The sequence below is a fragment of the Leishmania braziliensis genome, chromosome 28 (genome assembly GCF_000002845.2).
Source record: "Leishmania braziliensis MHOM/BR/75/M2904 complete genome, chromosome 28".
In the NCBI taxonomy this organism is placed as follows: domain Eukaryota; phylum Euglenozoa; class Kinetoplastea; order Trypanosomatida; family Trypanosomatidae; genus Leishmania; species Leishmania braziliensis.
Window position 1 is genome coordinate 605,653 of NC_009320.2, and position 18,718 is coordinate 624,370.

The 18,718-nt window shown below is 60.5% G+C and overlaps 4 protein-coding genes across 4 annotated transcripts; 1 reads left to right on the forward strand and 3 right to left on the reverse strand.

The window, feature by feature from the left end:
* Nucleotides 1–3,019: 3,019 nt before the first annotated feature.
* Nucleotides 3,020–4,024, forward strand: LBRM_28_1740 (putative hydrolase, alpha/beta fold family; the record flags this gene model as incomplete). The annotated part of the gene is made up of 1 exon (XM_001566154.1): nucleotides 3,020–4,024. The coding sequence occupies one exon, from the start codon at nucleotides 3,020–3,022 to the stop codon at nucleotides 4,022–4,024; it is 1,005 nt and encodes a 334-aa protein (XP_001566204.1).
* Nucleotides 4,025–10,368: 6,344 nt separating this feature from the next.
* On the reverse strand, nucleotides 10,369–11,616 carry LBRM_28_1750 (phosphonopyruvate decarboxylase-like protein; the record flags this gene model as incomplete). Its single annotated transcript, XM_001566155.1, has 1 exon — nucleotides 10,369–11,616. One exon carries the CDS (start codon nucleotides 11,614–11,616, stop codon nucleotides 10,369–10,371), a length of 1,248 nt encoding a protein of 415 aa, XP_001566205.1.
* A 1,080-nt stretch (nucleotides 11,617–12,696) lies between these two features.
* LBRM_28_1760 (conserved hypothetical protein) lies at nucleotides 12,697–13,977 on the reverse strand (the record flags this gene model as incomplete). Its single annotated transcript, XM_001566156.1, has 1 exon — nucleotides 12,697–13,977. The coding sequence occupies one exon, from the start codon at nucleotides 13,975–13,977 to the stop codon at nucleotides 12,697–12,699; it is 1,281 nt and encodes a 426-aa protein (XP_001566206.1).
* Nucleotides 13,978–14,558: 581 nt separating this feature from the next.
* On the reverse strand, nucleotides 14,559–17,897 carry LBRM_28_1770 (helicase-like protein; the record flags this gene model as incomplete). The annotated part of the gene is made up of 1 exon (XM_001566157.2): nucleotides 14,559–17,897. One exon carries the CDS (start codon nucleotides 17,895–17,897, stop codon nucleotides 14,559–14,561), a length of 3,339 nt encoding a protein of 1,112 aa, XP_001566207.2.
* Nucleotides 17,898–18,718: the final 821 nt, after the last annotated feature.

Genomic DNA, 18,718 nt, shown 5'->3' on the forward strand with positions numbered 1-18,718 from the left:
CTGCCGTGCTGGACTGTACGAAGGTGTAACACTCAACATGATCGCAGCTCGGTTTGTTCTTGTTTGTCCTTGTCGCGTTTATGCACATCGTTGTTTTACAGCTCCTCCTCAGCCCTCACGCTCGTAGACGCGCGCACGCACACTCCGTCTACCTGCTCCTCCTCCTCCTCCCCCCCTCTCTCGCACACCCCCTGCCCGCGTGCGTAGCCACAGCTAGATGCGTGCGTGGGCATTACGGCGTTTTAGGCGGGTCAGTGCTCTTATCCCATGGTGAAGGCGCTCCCCACTTGGATAGCGAATGCAGACAACTAAGTCTCGCGCGCTCTCCTCCTTCCCTCCTTCCTCGGCCAGCAACTGAGGGAAGCGCCAGTCCCTGTCACTCATCCACATCTCTCCTTTGCTTTTCATTTCTCTGGGTACATCTTTTTCTCGGGACATCAACAGTGCAACAAGATCGGGGGCACAAACGTGTTTTCCATTGTCCAGTGGAGGCGAAATCGTTCTTCTGCCCGTCAATACGACTTCTAGCTTTGCATTTCCTCTGAGAAAGGGCCCCAGTAACCTTATGGTCCCCTCTCGTGTAATATCCACTGTCCATCTCCTCGAAGGGTCCCACCCCCTTCGATCCCTTTTGTGTCTCCAGCCCGTGAGACAGGAAACGGGAAGGACGAGGGACACCACAGTCTCATCCGTACACGAGAAAAGCACATAGACGCGTATCGATGACTTTGTAAAAAAAAAGAGAGACACTCGATTTCTGTCGGCATCGCCTCGGTGTAAGCGGCGCGATCCCCCACACATGGCTCAGAAGTCGGGTCGATTGGGACGAATATGCGGACGTGCTCACAGCCTCGGTGCAGCTCTCTCTCTCTTTCCCCATCTCCCTCCCTCCTCCCCTCCCACCCCCCCCTCTCATGCTTGGTGAAAGGAAAAAGAATGGCCCACTCAAGACTCTGAATCTAGATGCTGGAGAGCTAACAGGCCTGGGTGTGTGTGTGTGTGTGGGTGTGTGCGTGCGCCTTCGCCTTTTCTTTGTGGGCAGCTACTCCCTGTGTGTGCGTGATCTCCTTCTGTCGGCCCTTCACGGTGCCACAACGGTCCGTGCTGCGTGGTGTGCTCTTGAAACCCACCGTCTATAATCATGGTGACTGAAGCACGCGCATCGCACTGCGCGCGTCGGCTCTGTCTCTCTTGGAGACGTTGGCATTACGGCGCATGTTAGCTGTGCTTTTGTTGAGCGACTGGGTGCGGGCCGCCAAAGGTGCCATGCCAGACCCCGGTGCCGAGCTCACACGGGGTCTCACTACCGCAGCTGTCGACGCCACGCCCACCTCCTATGCAATCTGCTGTAGCCGCCTCGAGCGGCAAGGACAGATTTTTCTCCTTTTCCTCCACTACTGAACCAGCGTCACCCAGCGGTTCTTTTGGGAGTGCATCCGCTAACCCTAGTGCGAGCTCTAGGTTTGCCACCTCAATCAGCAGCGATGAGAGGAGTAGCAGTGCCCAGCCCGTTAAGACTGAGCAAGAGCGGCAGGGAAGGGATCCTAGACTATTTCCTTTCTATTCTCTGCGTCAGCGCCATTGGACAGCGACTCGAGTGAGAGAAGCAGCCCCTCCAGCGTGGCAACGCCGACAACCACGTTGCCTGTAGTGCCAGTGACGGAACTGCCGATTGCAGTGTATAACACCAGCATACTGAGTGACACTGTGCCGCTGGCATCACCATATGGTGCAGTCCCCATGAAGGCACAGCGAAGGCGACACGCGCAGTGAGTGGCATTATGGCGACGGAGGGGTTCAGCTACTGGAATCCAGTCCTGGACCACCACTTCAGCACGGTGAGCAAGCACCTTCTACCGCAGATTCCTCTCCCTTACGACAAGGGGCAACGCCCATGGCTCACTTGACCGAGGCCGGCAACAATGACAGCATTCCCGGTATCGTGGCCATCCAGGAGTGGAGCAAGGCGAACACCGAAAGAAAGAGAGCCTGGATGGCTGACCTCGCTCTCGCTATCGCCGCGCTTGTGGTGGTCTGCAGGCTGATGGCGGTGCGGCTGCTGTACACGCCCGGGTGCGTAAGTGTGACGCTGCCGCATCTGCAGAGCACACACCAGGTGTGACATGGACCCGGAGATGGCCCGAGCGAACGACAAGGAAAGCACCGCCCCACCCAGCGGGATTTTCTCCAACCCGCCGCTGCGTGAGGCGCGACACTCAGCGTGGGCAAAGCAGCTCTACGACAAGCACGTGAAAACCTGGCCCCAAGTTCACTGTTGCAAATGTCTGTCCAGCAATGTGTGGGTGGATGTATCCCCCTTCGCTGCTGTTGTTTTGGCTGCATTGCCGCCTTGAGGCCAATTTAGAAGCTTGCACCTCGACGTCTTCTCACCAACGCCTCGGTCCCTCGCCCTTGCCTTTCCACGTGTTTCTTCTCGTGGTAGAAGGAGGGGGGATCCAGCAAGCGTTTTACCAACGGAACGAAAGAAAAGGAAACCAGACGCAGGCGCTTTCGTTGTTTTCCTGCCACGCGATGGTGCCCTCTGCTCACCTCACGCAGTGTGGTGCGTGCTACCCTGCAGCACTGCTTTGCGCGAGGTCTGTGTAGAAGTACCCCCGGTTACTGTTTCGTCTTAAGTCGCAGAGACCATCTGTGGACACTTGGCCTCTACCATACTTTTCTTTCGCGCGCTCCCCTCTCACCGCGAGTCAGGAGCCATGCCACTTCATCTGTCCTACAACGCCTTCATTCCCTGGCGCCACAAACCTCCACTCACTCCGCCTCCGCGGCCCCTGTCATTGCTCTCGCCGACAAGCACCACCAAAAGGTCACACAACTACATACCCGCATACCCTTGATCAGCTTGAAACCGCGCTCATCCTGTGGTGTTCCTCTCTCTCTGTTTCCCTCATACACTATAGAAGTGCTCCTCTGCTCTTCGACTCACTGCGAGCGGAGCATCAGCTGCAGCATCAAAGGCTCCACGCTTCCCTCGCCCTCGCCCTCGGAGGCAACCAAGATGAGTGCGCCGTCAACCATGGGCAAGAGCACCGTCCCGGCCCTCTCACCCGAAGCAAGAGCCATTCTTGGCGACTTCGAGGACAAACTCATTGATGTAGGCACCTGCGCCAGCACCGGCAAGCGTGTCACCCTCTGCTACAACACCTTCGGTAACCCCTCCAACCCGTGCCTGCTGCTTGTCCAGGGGCTCCGCATGTCCCTCCTGGGCTACCCGCTCCACTTCGTGCAGTACTTTGTGGACCAAGGCTACTACGTCATTCGCTACGACAACCGCGACACAGGACTTTCCACCCGGTTCGATGAGTTCGGCGCCCCGGCGCTCATTCGACTCGTTCTGCCGCAGTGGATGTCCATCGGGGAACGCCTGTCGTACACCCTGCATGACGTGATGGAGGATGCCATTGGGCTGCTGGCAGCGCTTAAGATACGCCAGGCCCACGTCTTTGGGATGAGCATGGGTGGCATGATTGTGCAGCTCATGGCGATCCACCACCCGGAGCGCGTACTGAGCCTGAACATTCTCTTCTCCCACGCCGGCGGCAAAGACGTTGTGAACCCGAACCTGCTGCACTATGCCCGCTTTCTCGTGAAGCCGCGCAGCGACAGTGCCGAGGACCACGCTGAGCACATGGTATGGTTTTTGGGCTACCTCAGCCAGGGTGCGTACATGGCCAACGTGGAGGAAATGAAGAAGTACATATTAAGCTCATACGAGCGTAACGGCGTGATCAACGACCGCGAAACGCAGCGGCAGGCGGCGGCAGTAATGCGTGCACCGAGCCGCGCCAAGGGCCTGCGCAAGCTGACGTGCCCGACGTTAATCATGCACGGTGCCAATGACCCGCTGATACCGGTGGCAAACGGCTACCGACTTGCCGAGCTGGTGCCGAACGCGAAGCTGGTGATCTTTCCTAAGCTCGGTCACAGCTTCCCCGTGGAGCTGATGAAGCCCATCGCTGATCAAGTCTTGCTGAACATGAGCCTCGTGAAGCGGACTGAGTAAGGTGGTGTGGTAGAGAACTTCGTTGTGTGTGTGTAGGTTATTTGCCCAGCGTCTTTCTGCCTCTCTTTCCATTATCTCTTCGTTTCTTTTTGTTAGCGTCGTCGTATGTTATCGTCGTTTGCACCAACTCTCCCGCCGCTGTGAGTTCCTCTGCCTGCTTTCCTACTTGCATCTCATCTATCTCTTACTCTGTGTGTTTGGCCGCTACGGCATCGACCTTCCTGTCTGTTAGTCCGTGTGTGTCTGCTCGTGTGCTCGAATGCGGTGACTTCAACGCATGCTTGCAGTCACAGGCGCTGATTGACGGAAGAGAACCCATGACCATGACCACACATGCACGAACACCACTCTACTCTTCTCCCTATATATGCGCACGTCTATTTTCCGCTCTGGCGACCATGACTACTTTATGTTTCCCTTTCGCTCCCCAGCCATGATTTTTGTGTAATACCTTTTTTCGTTTGCTTTTCAGTCTCCGATGGTGAACATCATCACCTATGTCCTGATATGTTCGTGTGTGCCAACGCGATTTTAGAGCAACAGTGGAAGGCCAAGCTTACGCGAGGTGCCTACCACGCCGCCGTCCCCCTGTCCGTCAACCGCCCCTCTCGCTCCGTAACCTTCGCCGACCCAACCCCGCAAAAGGGCGGACGGGGCGGTAGCACGAGTAGGGTATAGAGAAGGGGCGGCGCGGGGTGCGAGAAGGTCCCAGACCGACGTGCCCGTGTGTTGCTGTATGATCACAGTTAAGTTCAGTCTCTCCCGGCTCTTCTCTGACGTTAACGCCGCGGCAGCGGGCATGCAAATCGCAGTGCCGCCGCCAGGTGACGAGAGCATCCCTCATTATGTTTCGCTCTCAACGTGTCCACTCGCTGTCAAAAAACTCGAATTCAGCGCTGCCCTCGCCTTGGCCTGCACCACAGGCCCCATCACCCGGTGCAAAGCACCCACAAGACACGCCTGACAGCAACGCGCGGACACAACCACCAGAGCACGGCCCCCGCCCCCCTCCCCCCCCCACACACACACACCAGCAGGCAGCGAGGGCCGGGCGGGACACCGCTCGAGCAGCCCTGGCACCCTGTCCATCATAGGGGTGGCACAGGCATCGTCACGGTCGCGGGTCGCTCCGACGCAACGCCATCCAGGACCCGACCGCCAACATCAGCAGCGGTGGATCGCTGCGACCTCCTCTACGACGTAGGGGTCTGACCCTGTCACCACCAGAAGTGGTCCGGCACTGGCAGGGATGGGGGGAGTGCCTGGCTTCCCCACACAAAGTGGGTTCGGGACCCGGAGACACCACGCCTTGTGGAGTTCCCTGTCATCAGGGTTGTCTTCCCGTAGCGGCTGATAAAGAAGGAGCTTTCGGGCGTGGCAAGTGGCACATCTCTTCGGTCCCCCAAGGCAAGAGGATTACTTTGCCCCTTCCCTACCCCCTCCCATCATACAGTTTATACGCCATTAGAGGTGCGTGCGTCCGCCCTCCTTCCCAACTCCCTACAGCAAGCATGGTGCAGGTATGCGGCACAGCATACCTACACCAAAGCGCCAACTTTGTGTGTCGGTGTGTGTGGTGACGCTTGCGACTGCTGCCGATTTTCGCATTATGTGCGTCTTTCCCCTTCTTAGAAACGCGGTACAGCAAAGCCTTGATGCCCTTCATCGTCATTGCACCACAACTGCGCACCCGCCTTTCTGTGAGTATCCGCCTCCCTCAATAAGGTGTCCCCAACACTATCCCTTGGCAATATGACCAACGTGTCTCCCACTTGCTGTGCTCCATCGGGGGCGGGGTGAAAAACTTCCCACGAGACAGTGGCCCGGCGGCCGGTGGCGCGCTGGGTGGCCTGCCGCGGGCAGGCTGCCGATGGCGCGCTGAGCGGTCCGCAGCGGGCTAGGCTGCCGATGACGCGCCGAGTGGTCCGCAGCGGGCAGGCGGCCGGCGGCGTGCTGGGTGGCCTGCCGCGGGCTAGACGGCCGGTGGCGCGCTGGGTGGCCTGCCGCGGGCTAGGCAGCCGGTGGCGCGCTGGGTGGCCTGCCGCGGGCTAGGCAGCCGATGGCGCGCTGAGCGGTCCGCAGCGGGCTAGGCTGCCGATGACGCGCCGAGTGGTCCGCAGCGGGCAGGCGGCCGGTGGCGCGCTGGGTGGCCTGCCGCGGGCTAGGCGGCCGGTGGCGCGCTGGGTGGCCTGCCGCGGGCTAGGCAGCCGGTGGCGCGCTGAGTGGTCCGCAGCGGGCTAGGCGGCCGGCGGCGTGCTGGGTGGCCTGCCGCGGGCTAGGCAGCCGGTGGCGCGCTGAGCGGTCCGCAGCGGGTTAGGCTGCCGATGACGCGCCGAGTGGTCCGCAGCGGGCAGGCGGCCGGCGGCGTGCTGGGTGGCCTGCCGCGGGCTAGGCGGCCGGTGGCGCGCTGGGTGGCCTGCCGCGGGCTAGGCAGCCGGTGGCGCGCTGAGCGGTCCGCAGCGGGCTAGGCTGCCGATGACGCGCCGAGTGGTCCGCAGCGGGCAGGCGGCCGGCGGCGTGCTGGGTGGCCTGCCGCGGGCTAGACGGCCGGTGGCGCGCTGGGTGGCCTGCCGCGGGCTGGGCAGCCGATGGCGCGCTGAGCGGTCCGCAGCGGGCAGGCGGCCGGCGGCGAGCTGGGTGGCCTGCCGCGGGCTAGGCGGCCGGTGGCGCGCTGGGTGGCCTGCCGCGGGCTAGGCGGCCGGTGGCGCGCTGGGTGGCCTGCCGCGGGCTAGGCAGCCGGTGGCGCGCTGAGCGGTCCGCAGCGGGCTAGGCTGCCGATGACGCGCTGGGCGGTCCGCAGCGGGCAGGCGGCCGGTGGCGCGCTGGGTGGCCTGCCGCGGGCTCGGCGGCCGGTGGCGCGCTGGGTGGCCTGCCGCGGGCAGGCTGCCGATGGCGCGCTGAGCGGTCCGCAGCGGGCTAGGCTGCCGATGACGCGCCGAGTGGTCCGCAGCGGGCAGGCGGCCGGCGGCGTGCTGGGCGGCCTGCCGCGGGCTAGACGGCCGGTGGCGCGCTGGGTGGCCTGCCGCGGGCTAGGCAGCCGGTGGCGCGCTGAGCGGTCCGCAGCGGGCTAGGCAGCCGGTGGCGCGCCGAGTGGTCCGCAGCGGGCAGGCGGACGCTAAGGCACGAATGCGGCGCCGGGCAACCAGCCTTCGGCGCGCCAAGGCCGCCGACGGGTGGGTGGATGCAGGCCAGGCGTGCCGCTGACATGCTTAGTAATACGTGGCCGTGGACTACCAGCTTTGTGAGAGCAGGCGCTCGCTAGCGGCGCATGAACCAGCACTGGAGCATAGCGAATAGCCGAGGAAGGATGGTAGATGGCTTGTGGTTGAAGCTACCACCCCCTTCCGAAAAGCCGGCTGACAGGAAGTCGACAACCCCCTCCGTGAAATGGACGTCGAAAGATCGGAAATGGGATGTGTTGACGACAATTCGCTGTTAACGGCCACGAAGTCGCCAACTCCTGAGGCAATCGAAGGAAAATGGTGGACCCGACTGACCTTAGCCTTTTACCGTGGGCTTGCCAACTAGTGTCCCCTATGAGGTCTTCCTCTACGTACTCACATCCTCCTCGCTATTTCCCATCATCTCTTTTTTCTCCCCCCCTCTTCCACTAACCCACACCCCACTGAGCAGCAACGCATGTGGTGAGGACACTGCTCCCCCTACCTAGCACACTTGGAGAACACACATACATACAGCGGTGCGGAATAAGCAAGTGAAATAGAGCGGCGTTTACTCTCTGCGTCATCGTGTCTTTTTGTACTCGCTGACACACACGAAAAGGCGCGAAGAGGCAGCCCTTTCTTTGATCCTGGTGGATGTGGGTGCGGACGCCCACGTTGCCCCGGCACCACCAACTCCTTCCATTCTAGCGCTTCCTGTAATTTGTTCTCTTATCCGTCACACTCTGTCTTTTCCCCTGATTCTTGTCTCACCTCCGCTTCCGAAAGTAGGACCCCCTCCCTTTACTTAGTTTCACTTTATACCATCTCTTCCGTTCGGCACCGCCCGTGCGTCTCCCCTTCTGGTGTTCACGACGTCGTTGGGGAAGGCCAAAGGATACTCTAGAACAGACACACACACACACGTACATATATATGTATATGTGTAGCTCCCTCATCACAGACTAGCTCACACTCCCGTTTTTTTGTGTGTATTTCTTTTTTTTTTGTTCTTTCCGTTTCACTTCTTTTCATTGCCTGCGTCACGTCACTCTCCGTAGTTTCTCAGATTGTCCTCTCTTCGTGTGTGTCGGGGCGGGGGGGAGGTGGTGGTATTGCGGTTCTTTGTCGTTCTGTTCCTCTCACACCCTCTCTCTGCGCTTCGCCCTTCGCTCGTTTCGTCCTTTCCATGCGTGTGTATTGTCGTCGTCACAGCTGTTTTCCTTTGTTTCTCCTCCTGGGTTCAATTTCCTCCTCCCTCCCTCATCACATTTCCCCCTCCTCTCTCCTTGTGCTTCTCCTCTGCTGTTGTTGATTTCGCCAGCCTTTAGCGCACGCAGCTCTCTCCACTCACCCCCCCCCTCTCTCTCCCCCCTCCTACGCTTTCTCTTTTGGTGTGTCTTCAGTCGTTTCCTTCACTCAAATCCACGCCACTTTTTCCGTTTTTGCTCGCAGGTCGCTGGAGCCATTTTCGGTCATTGTCCCGTTCCCCTCCGTGGCCCCTTCGTCTGGTGGGTGCGCTTGGGCATCCCTCCTTTTCTGTTTTTTTTTTTGGCGTACCGAAGTGACGTGTAGCGACCTCTTCGTCACCCCTCCAGGAGCCCTTCCCGTGCGTGTCGTTTGCCCGTTCGCGGCGTCATTTTAGCTCTTCATTGGCAGACATCGCCTAGCCACGCGCGCGGCGGATGGAACCGACGCAGCCCCAATCCAGCGCTAGTAGCCAAGCGTCGGAGGAGCAGCCGCAATGGCTTTTCCCCGACGCCGACCCGAACGCGGTGTCAGCACAGCCCTTTGTGTGCGACCCCTACGGCGGCCTGCCGCGTAGAGAGGACTACGATCCGTATAATACGACGCGGCCGCCGCCGCGGACAAACGATAACGATATGCAAGCTACCTTTCGCTCCTTCCGCAGCGTTGTGCTCAGTACGCAGTCCTGGGGAGTTCAGTGGACGGATGCGACGGACACGAGTGTCAAGCGCTGGGTGCAACGTGCTTTGAAGGCGGATGACATGAAGGATCCGTCTGCGCCATCGCCTTGGACGCCGTCCTCGCCACGGGCCGCCTCACCTGGCGGCCCCAAGAACAACGTGGCGCGCGAGCACCGCGAGAGCGCACCACGTGCGCCGCCTATGACAGCATCCACAGCGGTGCCGCAAAGAGACTCTCCAACGCCGCAGCGACGCCAGCACCCATACCCGGCTCGGGGGAAGGGCTTCTGACGCGCGCAGTGGCAGCCACGCAGATCAACGCGCGCCGTCACACACATATGAGCGTCTTCATTATTTGTATTACCTCGATAAATTAAGGTGAATGTATGGTCTTCTTTGTTCATTGCTCTTTGCTTGTGCGTGTGTGTGTATGTGTGTGCGTGTTTGATTTCTCGCTATATTTCCTCCCACTCCGCTTGTTCATCTTGTTCTTTGGTGTGTATCATGCAATCACGGCGTCGTCCAGACGCCGGGGTGCACATCACTGTCAATGGCCGGCAACGCGTAAGATGTCGAACAAAAAATAAACTTTGCATGGATCGTGAAGGCCTCTCTCCCTTGCGTCTGTGATAGACATGTGACCTCATACAGGAGGGAGGACTAGAGAATAAAGGACCTGTCACAGCTTGTGCTGTATGTGTGCATGGACGGATGCTTGGGCACCTCTCTCTCTCCGGTTCGTCTTGTTGGAGAGCAAGGGGGCAGATGAAATACATGTGGTCTGTGCAGAGTCATACGCAGAGATACTCAAAGTGCACCGCGGCAGGCGAATGAAAACACATCCGCATTAAGGGGGAAAAGGAGGGATGCGCACTGCAATGTGCAGCACAGGGATGCAAAGGGGACAGGAGCGGGTGAGAGTAACGAGAGGCAGACCCGCCACCCCTTGACGATGTGGCGGCATGCTCGATACTGTCGTCTTGCCTTGTTTGCCTCTTTGCCTTCCTTTTGGTTCACCCAGCAACCTCAGTCTACGGGGTCACATCACAATCCTCCGCTCAGTCCACCACCAGCCGCTGAGTACGTCGTCATCACATTTTTTTTCTCATTCTTTCGAGGTGGAAGCGTCTCCTTGTCAACGGGTGCTGATAATACGTCCCTCTGCCAGCTCCATTTTTCCCCTCTATTGACTTTCTCCGTGTGCTTGTGTGATATGCGTTGATGGACAAACGTACGCACACACTCATACGCGTCGTCACTCACTGGGTCGATTCAAGAATTCAGCAAAGCGACGCTTCTCCGCCTGCAGATTCCGACGCACCTTACCCTCAGCAGACGAGGTGCTCGTCTTGCTCACCACCACTTCCAGAAAGGCCGGACCGTCGCACTGACGCAGCTCCTCCAGAGCAGCGACGAGGTCGCCAAGCTCGATCACGGGCTCCTCACGCACGGCAAAGTACCCGCAGGCCTTGGCCACACCCGTCAGCGAGACATCAAAGGCCGCCGTGACCTGGCCGCCTTCCAGTGAGTAAGATCCGTTGTTAACCACAATGTGCTTGAGGTTGTGCAGCAGTCCAGTGCCGGTGGTGGCCTCCTTGATCGCTTGGAGGCCACCGTTCGTCGCCATCGCGTTCAGGTGCACGAGGGCCGCCCCGTCGCCTTCTATGCAGACAACCTGCAGCGACGGTCGTGACAAGGCAATACCCGCCGCCACGCCTGTCGCGTGACCCAGTGAATCTGCAAGCAGAAGATCCTGCGCAACTGTGTCGCCAGAAACCGCCGCCCTCGCGCGATGCAGAGACTCCTGTGCGCTCCCGCAGCTGCACACAAACGCGTCTGTCGCGTTGAACTGCCGACACACTTGATTGGCCACAGCGTCATGATCAAGCGGCGCCGTGGGAAGCATGTCAGCGTCGGGACGACGCTGCATGTACGGCATCAGCGTACCGGGCTCCAGCAGCATCGCAAACGGTGTCTTCTCGGAGGCCAAGTGGTCGTAGGCCTTGTCCATGGCAACGTCCCAGTCCTTTTCAATATCGAGACTGCTGCCTATGATTGAGTACGGGATGTCGACGGAGGCCAAGCAGTGCTCCGTCAGTCGGCCCTGTGCAACCAGCCCCGGTCTCACTTGCTCGTCAGCGGTGTCGTGTTTGCCGCGCCAGCTGATGAGCATCAAGCATGGCATGCGGTAGGCGTCTCTATTGAAAAGGGTCAGCAAGGGGTTCATGGCGTCTCCGATCCCACTGTTCTGCATGAATACACACGGGGTGCGCAGGGTTGCCAGGTAGTGACCGGCCGCCATCGCCATGGCGTTGCCACAGTTCGTCGTCATCACGTACTCACCCGCCGCCGTGCTATCGACCAGGTACGAGGTGAGAGGACCGAGATAGTAGTCGGGCATCCCAAAGAAGGCGCTGGTGCCGCGCTCCCTGAGTGACCGGACCAGGTACGCGGGCGAGAGCGTTGTGTTGCTCTCCAGAGCGCGGCGGCAACAGCGCATCATGGAGAAGAGGAAGAGGAGCACGAGAGAAGGAAAGATGAGGGTGGTGGGTCGTAAGGCCCCCGCTGAGCAAATCGAGCCAAATGCGCGAAGGAAACAAAGGCGGAGAAGGGGTTTCGAGGTGCAACGAGCAGGAGACTGAGACACACACACACACAAGGCAAAGAGCTACACGGAGATTTTGGAGGCACTACAAGGCAACGAAAAGACACAAGAAACAAGTAGGCCACGCAGCCAATGCTACAATTCTGTGGTTCAGCGCGATGTGGGGAGGGGGGAAGAGTGGGGCATGCAACACCCCTCATGTTCACCAGAGGGCGGGAAGGGTTCGTCACAAGACGGCACTCCATGAGGAGAATCCACCCTATATTGAGGGTGCAACGTCACTGCCACCGAAACGCCAGGCAGACGACACGAGGCGGAGTTTGAGAGGAGCGAAAGAAGGCAAGAACGAGATGGGGGCGGCGGGAAAGGGCGAGTAAAAGCTCAGTTTTGTTTCGTCCCAGCAGCAGGCCCCCCCTCTCTCTCTCCCTCCGCCCCCGCTTCGTTGAATGGAAGGTAGGTGAAGCTGCGCGATAACCACGTAAAGAGCCGGAAATGTGCAGGAGAGGCATGGAGCTGCCAATGGCGAGATCACACCAACAGCAGTCAGGGAAGCCGACCTGTAAACGTGCGTCTTCGCTCTCAACGTGTCCACTCGCTGTCAAAAAACTCGAATTCAGCGCTGCCCTCGCCTTGGCCTGCACCACAGGCCCCATCACCCGGTGCAAAGCACTCGCGAGACACGCCTGACAGCAACGCGCGGACACAGCCATCAGAGCACGGCCCCCGCCCCCCCCCCCCCACACACACACACACCAGCAGGCAGCGAGGGCCGGGCGGGACACCGCTCGAGCAGCCCTGGCACCCTGTCCATCATAGGGGTGGCACAGGCATCGTCACGGTCGCGGGTCGCTCCGACGCAACGCCATCCAGGACCCGACCGCCAACATCAGCAGCGGTGGATCGCTGCGACCTCCCCTACGACGTAGGGGTCTGACCCGGAGATACCACGCCTTACCTGAGGACAAAAAGAGGGATCATTCACTCCCCTCCAACACCGCCGATGGACACGGTGAGAAGAAATGCCGACGGTGTCTGTGGATGACGGCACTGGCCAGCAAGCAGCAACAGACCCTTTTCTGTGCTCACCACAGCCGGGGTGTAGCGCCAGTGAGGTAGCTTCCTGCTTACTGCCACAGGCGTCGCAGAGCGTGCACAAACCTCTATCGTTTTCGTCTGGGGGCGGAAGCAGACGAGCTTGACGGCATCATCGCCCTCTGATGTGTTCTTGCCTCCGAGAAAAGCGGCGCACACGTACGTTGCGCTCCCTGATGGCCGCAGCGCAAACACACAACCGGCGTGGCCGTTTGATGGAGGCAAGACGCGTTGCGGGGCATCAGCGCGCCACTCCGACCCGGGTGTACTATCATCCGCTTCTGGAGGCACCACTACCGACCAGGTCTCCGTGGCGAGGTCAAAGCTCCACACGTCGGCAAAGCTGCGCAAGTCACCATTCACAAAATGTGCGCCGCCGTAGAGTACAAACATTGTGGGTGTCATAAACAGAAGACTGAGCGACAGCAGTCGCGGCGCCGGAGACAGCAGCGGCGACGGTGAGGCGAGGACTCGCCATACTCCCGCTTGCACGTCGCACACGTACAGGTCACTGGACTGCTCCTGGGTGTCTGTTTCGCCTCCAAAAATATAGAGGCAGCCAGCGTGTCCGCCAGCACCGTGCCGCACGCGAGCCTCGGGCGGCGTGCCGGTGCACTGCACCTCGGCCACCTGTACCATCACAGGTGTCGCATCTGCATCGATGTGCAGGGTGACGGCGTACAACGTGTTGCGTCGGTTCATATCTGCGTCCAACCCGCCAAACAGGTAGGCGGCAGGAGCCGCTGTAGTGCAGACGCCGGACAGTGCCGAAGAAGCTGACGCCGTAGTCGGCATCGCCTCAACGCCAACTGCCGACCCGACCGTGGTCAGCGTGGCACCGTCACACTCGAGCGCGTCCACTGGGGGCAGCCGAACCCACTGAAGCGCAGGTAGGAGGGTAGTGCGTGCCACGAGCGGAGTTGCCGAGACGCTACCATTGGAGTACCCACCGCACACGAGCACCCACGACTCGCGCGACGATGCCGCGGGCACGTCGATAGATGTTACCGGGTACACCACTGCGGAGCAGTGCCCCTCACGCCGGTTCAGAAGATCGATTGGGTCGTCACCGTCATCGTCGTCGTCGCTGCCGGACGGTGGATGAAGAACGACACCAGCAGCGTCCAGCAGTGGACACTCCACCCACTGCATCTGTAGCGACTCCATCTGAAGCGTAAAGACGCACTGCGTGGGAGGGTGGGGGGGAGGTGTCTGCCCTCAGGCAGGCCAGTGGCGTGGCAAACCCGCTTTTAGACTGTGAAGAGAACGGAGCCGCAACAGCGCACGGCCAGGGAACCACGCGTGTATCACGCGACACAGCCACCCCACGCACCAATATCAAGTAAGCTCAAGCACGCAAAAAGGCGAAACAGAGAGAAGAGGGGTCAAACGAAAGAGGGCAGTCCAGCATTGCAGCACAGAGTGAACACATGCACAGGGGATACCCGCAGTCAATTGCTCACGAGGACTGCGCAGACAGTTGATGGCACATCCATGAAGAGTCTCAACAGCACGTCAAGACATTAAAAGGTCTTGGTTTACATAAAGGCCACTGGTTTGGCTGCGCGCTTTCCACCGCTGTTGGCCTAGAAAATATGTACGAAGGTGGGGAGTAACTCAGGAAACGAGGTCGAAGTAGAGGTAACTTCTCCAGAAGACCCCACAATGGACATGCGCGTTGCTTTCTTCGCCCTCCCTCGTGGGGTACGGCTTCGGTTGGAGAGTGAAGGCAAAGCCCTGATCATTCCTCATTCAAAATCAGCTTCCCCTGCCTCACTGCCGCTGCTGTCGAAGAAGTTCTGCGTCAGAGACTGAATTACATCCTGCAATGCCTGCCGCGAGACGTCGCCAGTCGCGGTGGCGGTTTCGTACAGCAGCTTCACAGCCGTGCAGGCGAGAGGCGAGTGAAGCAGGCTAGCGCTGACTGTGGCCGTTTGTCGAGCATCGGCGTCAGCATCGGGAGCCGTGCGAACGAGCCGTGCCGTGCCGTTTGTGTGAGATGACGAGTTGGTCGTTGTTGCAAGGGGTACTGCGCCAACACTGTGATGAGGGCGCGATGCCGCTGGTGACGCACGCAGCACCCGCGTAAAAGGAAGCTGATCTGTGCCAAGTCGGGTTCGTGCTAAACTCACCGCATCCTCTTGGGCAACCCCCTCAACCTCGTCCTGGAGCATTGCACGACTCGCTTCCGTTGAGGGGTGCGGCAAGGGGGCGGAACTCACAGCAAGTGCACCGAACACCTGACGCCATACCGTGAATGACTTCCGCAGCTCCGCGCAGAGCTGCGGGAGCGACGACTCGGTCTGCAATGCTGCGCGGCACCACTTCGACAGTCGCTGCTGGTACTCCGGCTGCGCGTAGCGCTCGTCCAGCAGCACCACCGCGCCGTGGTCCTTCACGTGGCGCAGGCAGCGACCTAGCGCTTGGTTCACGGCGCGCACCGCATCCGTTGTATACCACTCCAGGCCACTGTAGGCGCGCTGCGCGATGACCCTCCACGAGTTCAACGGCAGCAGCGGCACCCCGAGACAGAGCACCAGGCGTGCCATGTTGTCTGTGAAGTCGAGCCCTTCGCTCACCTTGCCGCGGTACACGGAGAAAAAGAGCCCAGTGCCGCAGCGAGGCGCCTGCGTGCACCGCTGGAACTGACAGAGAACCTCCGTCAGTGCCTCCGCTTTGCGTGGCTCCAGGAACAGTTGAACCGGCGCGGCTACGCACGACGACTGATGCTGCTCCTCCCGTTGAGCCACGAGCAGTACCTCGCGCGTCAGCTTCGCCAAGGCTGTTAGAACACCGTAGTTAGGCACAAAGAATAACACGCCGCCGCCGCTGCTCTCACGCAGTGTCTGCACTAACTGAACCACGGCGTGCGCCACCGCCTTGAGGAAGGCTGGATTCGAGAGAGAGGCGTACGTGCAACGCAGTGGCAGAAGCGGCGACTGCGTCGTCGCCTCATTATGGGTCGATGATGGCAACACAGGCAAAGCGGTCAGTGCTGTCAGACTGTATTGAGTTGAAGGCACCACGTGCAGGCCTTCCACCACGCGCCACAGAGAAGCCTCCACGCCCAAGTCACGAGCCAGCTGGGTGAAGGGGGAGAGAGTGCCAGAGGCCAGCACGACACGGTGCACCGTCTGCAGGAGGTGCGAGAAAGCGAGGCTGCCGTCGAGGCATCGTAGGTCAATTGTCCCTTGCGTGACGGCCGCATTGGTACGGCCAGAGCCACTGACACCACCCGCAGTGGGTCGCGCTTCAGCAGCGGCCGCGGCGGCAGAGAACTCGCCGAAGAGCGACCGCTCTGCGTCGCTGGCGCCCGCGGCGGGTGCGACCCAGGGAGGCGCCAACCGCAGCGCAACAGCGAAGGACTGCGGCTTCTGAAGCAGAAAGCGGAGCAGCAGGAGCCACCGCTTCAGCAGCGAGAGACCGAAAACAGAGAAGAGAAACGGATTGAAGGTGACGCCGAGAGCCATGATAACGCCGTAGGCGCGCTGGAATAGTTCCCGCGATGCGAGCGCTGGGGCCGTCGCGGCGAAACGCCGCTGTGCCGCGACGTGGGCCTCCATATCGCGCTGCAGGTGGTCCTTGAGTTCACTGCCCTGCATGTAGACGGCGCCGTAGTCTCCGCTGTTGTGTTCGTCGTGCTCACCTTTCCCGCCGCCACGGCGGCGCTTTTCGCCTCGCCTTTCACCACTGTCCGCCGCCCCCATCGCGGCATCGAAGAAGATACGAAGAGACTGGAAAAGCCCGTACAGAAAGGAGAAGATTTCAGCCAAGGTGAAGGCGCCGAGGTGCAGCTCTCGTGAATACTGCATGGTGGCAAAGCCATCTTGCGCCACGACCGCGGTGGAAGAAGAGGCTGTACTCACTGGTTGGCCGGCCAGAGCCACTTGGCTCGACACGAGAGGCTCGAGCTCTGACAAGATGAGAGCCAGCACGCCTTGCGGACATTCCAGTGAAAGTGCGTCCTGGCACACCGCCGCGACATTGTGCGCCTCGTCGAACACCACAATGGCGTTGTTTTTCAGGGCTGCCTCCATTTTCGTCTCGTGGCGAATGAGCGGGTCAAGAAGGTACGGATAGGTGCAAAAGTTCACGTCGGCGAAGAAGACCAGGTCGCGGGCGGCGTAGTAGGGGCACATGCGGCGTGAGGTCCCCTCCAGCAGGAGATCCTCGATGTCCCATATCTGGCCACGCTGATGCCCGACCGGTCCCGCGATGGCGCTACACGAGAGCTCGTCGTATCTGTCCACCATCTCGCAGAGCCCCATCGACACGAGCTTGTCGCAAACCTCACCCAGGTTGTTTCCTTCCACAGGCAACGTGGAATTCGCCTTGGCCTCCATCACCTTGGGGTGGATGCAGTAGCGCTCCCGGCTGCCGAGGATGTTCATGCGGATAGCACTTGTCGCACCATGCAGTCGGCGCAACTCACGCACCGCCTGCCGCAGCTGCGCGTGGGTGCGCGTGACGTAGAAAACTGTGCAGGGTGGCGGCAGGAAGCGACGGCGCAGCTCTTGTGAGCCGGCCACGTCCAGCTCCGCGCGGATCTTCCGCCCGGAGTGGTTCCGAAAATGCTTGAAGAACCACGGCGGGACCGACCAGTCATCGGCGCACTCGTCGTCGTGGTCCCCCTCGTCAGCATTGAGGTTACTTTCCGCAACCGGCGCCGGGCGTGTAACAACGCGCTGCCGTGGGCCTCGCTGGCCTCCACGTCCTTTCGGAGATGCCTTTCGCTTCTTCCCTGGTGGCCGTTGTTGTTGCCATGGCGGCCGGCGCGGACGCAGATACAAATCAAGCTCTTTGGGGCTCATGTGCTTCAGCTCCTGCTGGTACTGCAGAACGCTAGATAGCAGCGCCATAGTCTTGCCGCACCCGGTCGGTACCTCCGCGACAGCCACCGGCACGACATGTGGACTGGCGGAGTGGAGCACGTCGGCAATCATTCGGCTCATCTCCTGCTGCACAGGGTACGGTGTGAAGGGCAGCATCAGCGTCGCAGAAGCCACAAGAGGCGGCGACGGGCCAGGGGCGGCGGAAGACAAGAAGGGCGATGCTGCAGTGGGTAATGCACTAGTCACTTCGGGCATGGTCAGTACCGGCAAAGCCGGTGGGTCGGACCGCTGCGCAGCTGCCGAAACCGCCGCAGTCGATCGCAGCCCCAGCAGTCTTGTTTGACAGTGGTCGTTGCTCGAACAGGTGCGTACTACGACACTGCCGGCATGAACCAAATGACCCTTACTCAGTGATGTAGCCTCTGAGTGAGTTGAGGCGTTCATGCCCTGCCTAACGCTGGTGGTGCTGACAGAGGTCTGGGGGGCCTCCGCGGCGAATACAACCGGAGGTGACAACGAACCGCCGGCGACGACTTGGACGACGTCACTCGAATTCTCAATTACCGTCGCGAGCGGTGCCACACCGCGCATTGCGGCTCCCGAAGAGCCCCGGTGTGCCTGTTGGTGTTCGAGCTCATCTTCGCACACATGATGTCGCAGGAGAGTATCCTTGGGGAAATCTGACATCCGTACGTGCGGGGGTGGGGCGTGGGTGTGTCTGCCGGTAATGCGCCCAAGTACCACAGTGTAAGACACGATACCAATCTGCCCAAGTCCTCTCCTTTTTCCTCACGCCGGCCCCCTCTCGCCTCTTCGCTGCTCTGCGTTTGGTGCGATGGAAGAGGCAGAGAGAGGGGTGGGCCGGACAACTGTGTGCACGCAAACCGTATCGAGGTCGGTGCGAGTACGTGTGGATAAGAGGGAGAAAAGTCCCGTGCCGGAGTACCCTTACAGTGACAGGAGAAAGGCCCAACAGCAAGGAGTCGCGGCACAACCCTCCACAGGCACGCCCGACGTTTCCTTCTCGCTCCCCCTTTCCCTGTGTGTGTGTGTGTGTGGGGGGGGGGGGGGGGGGT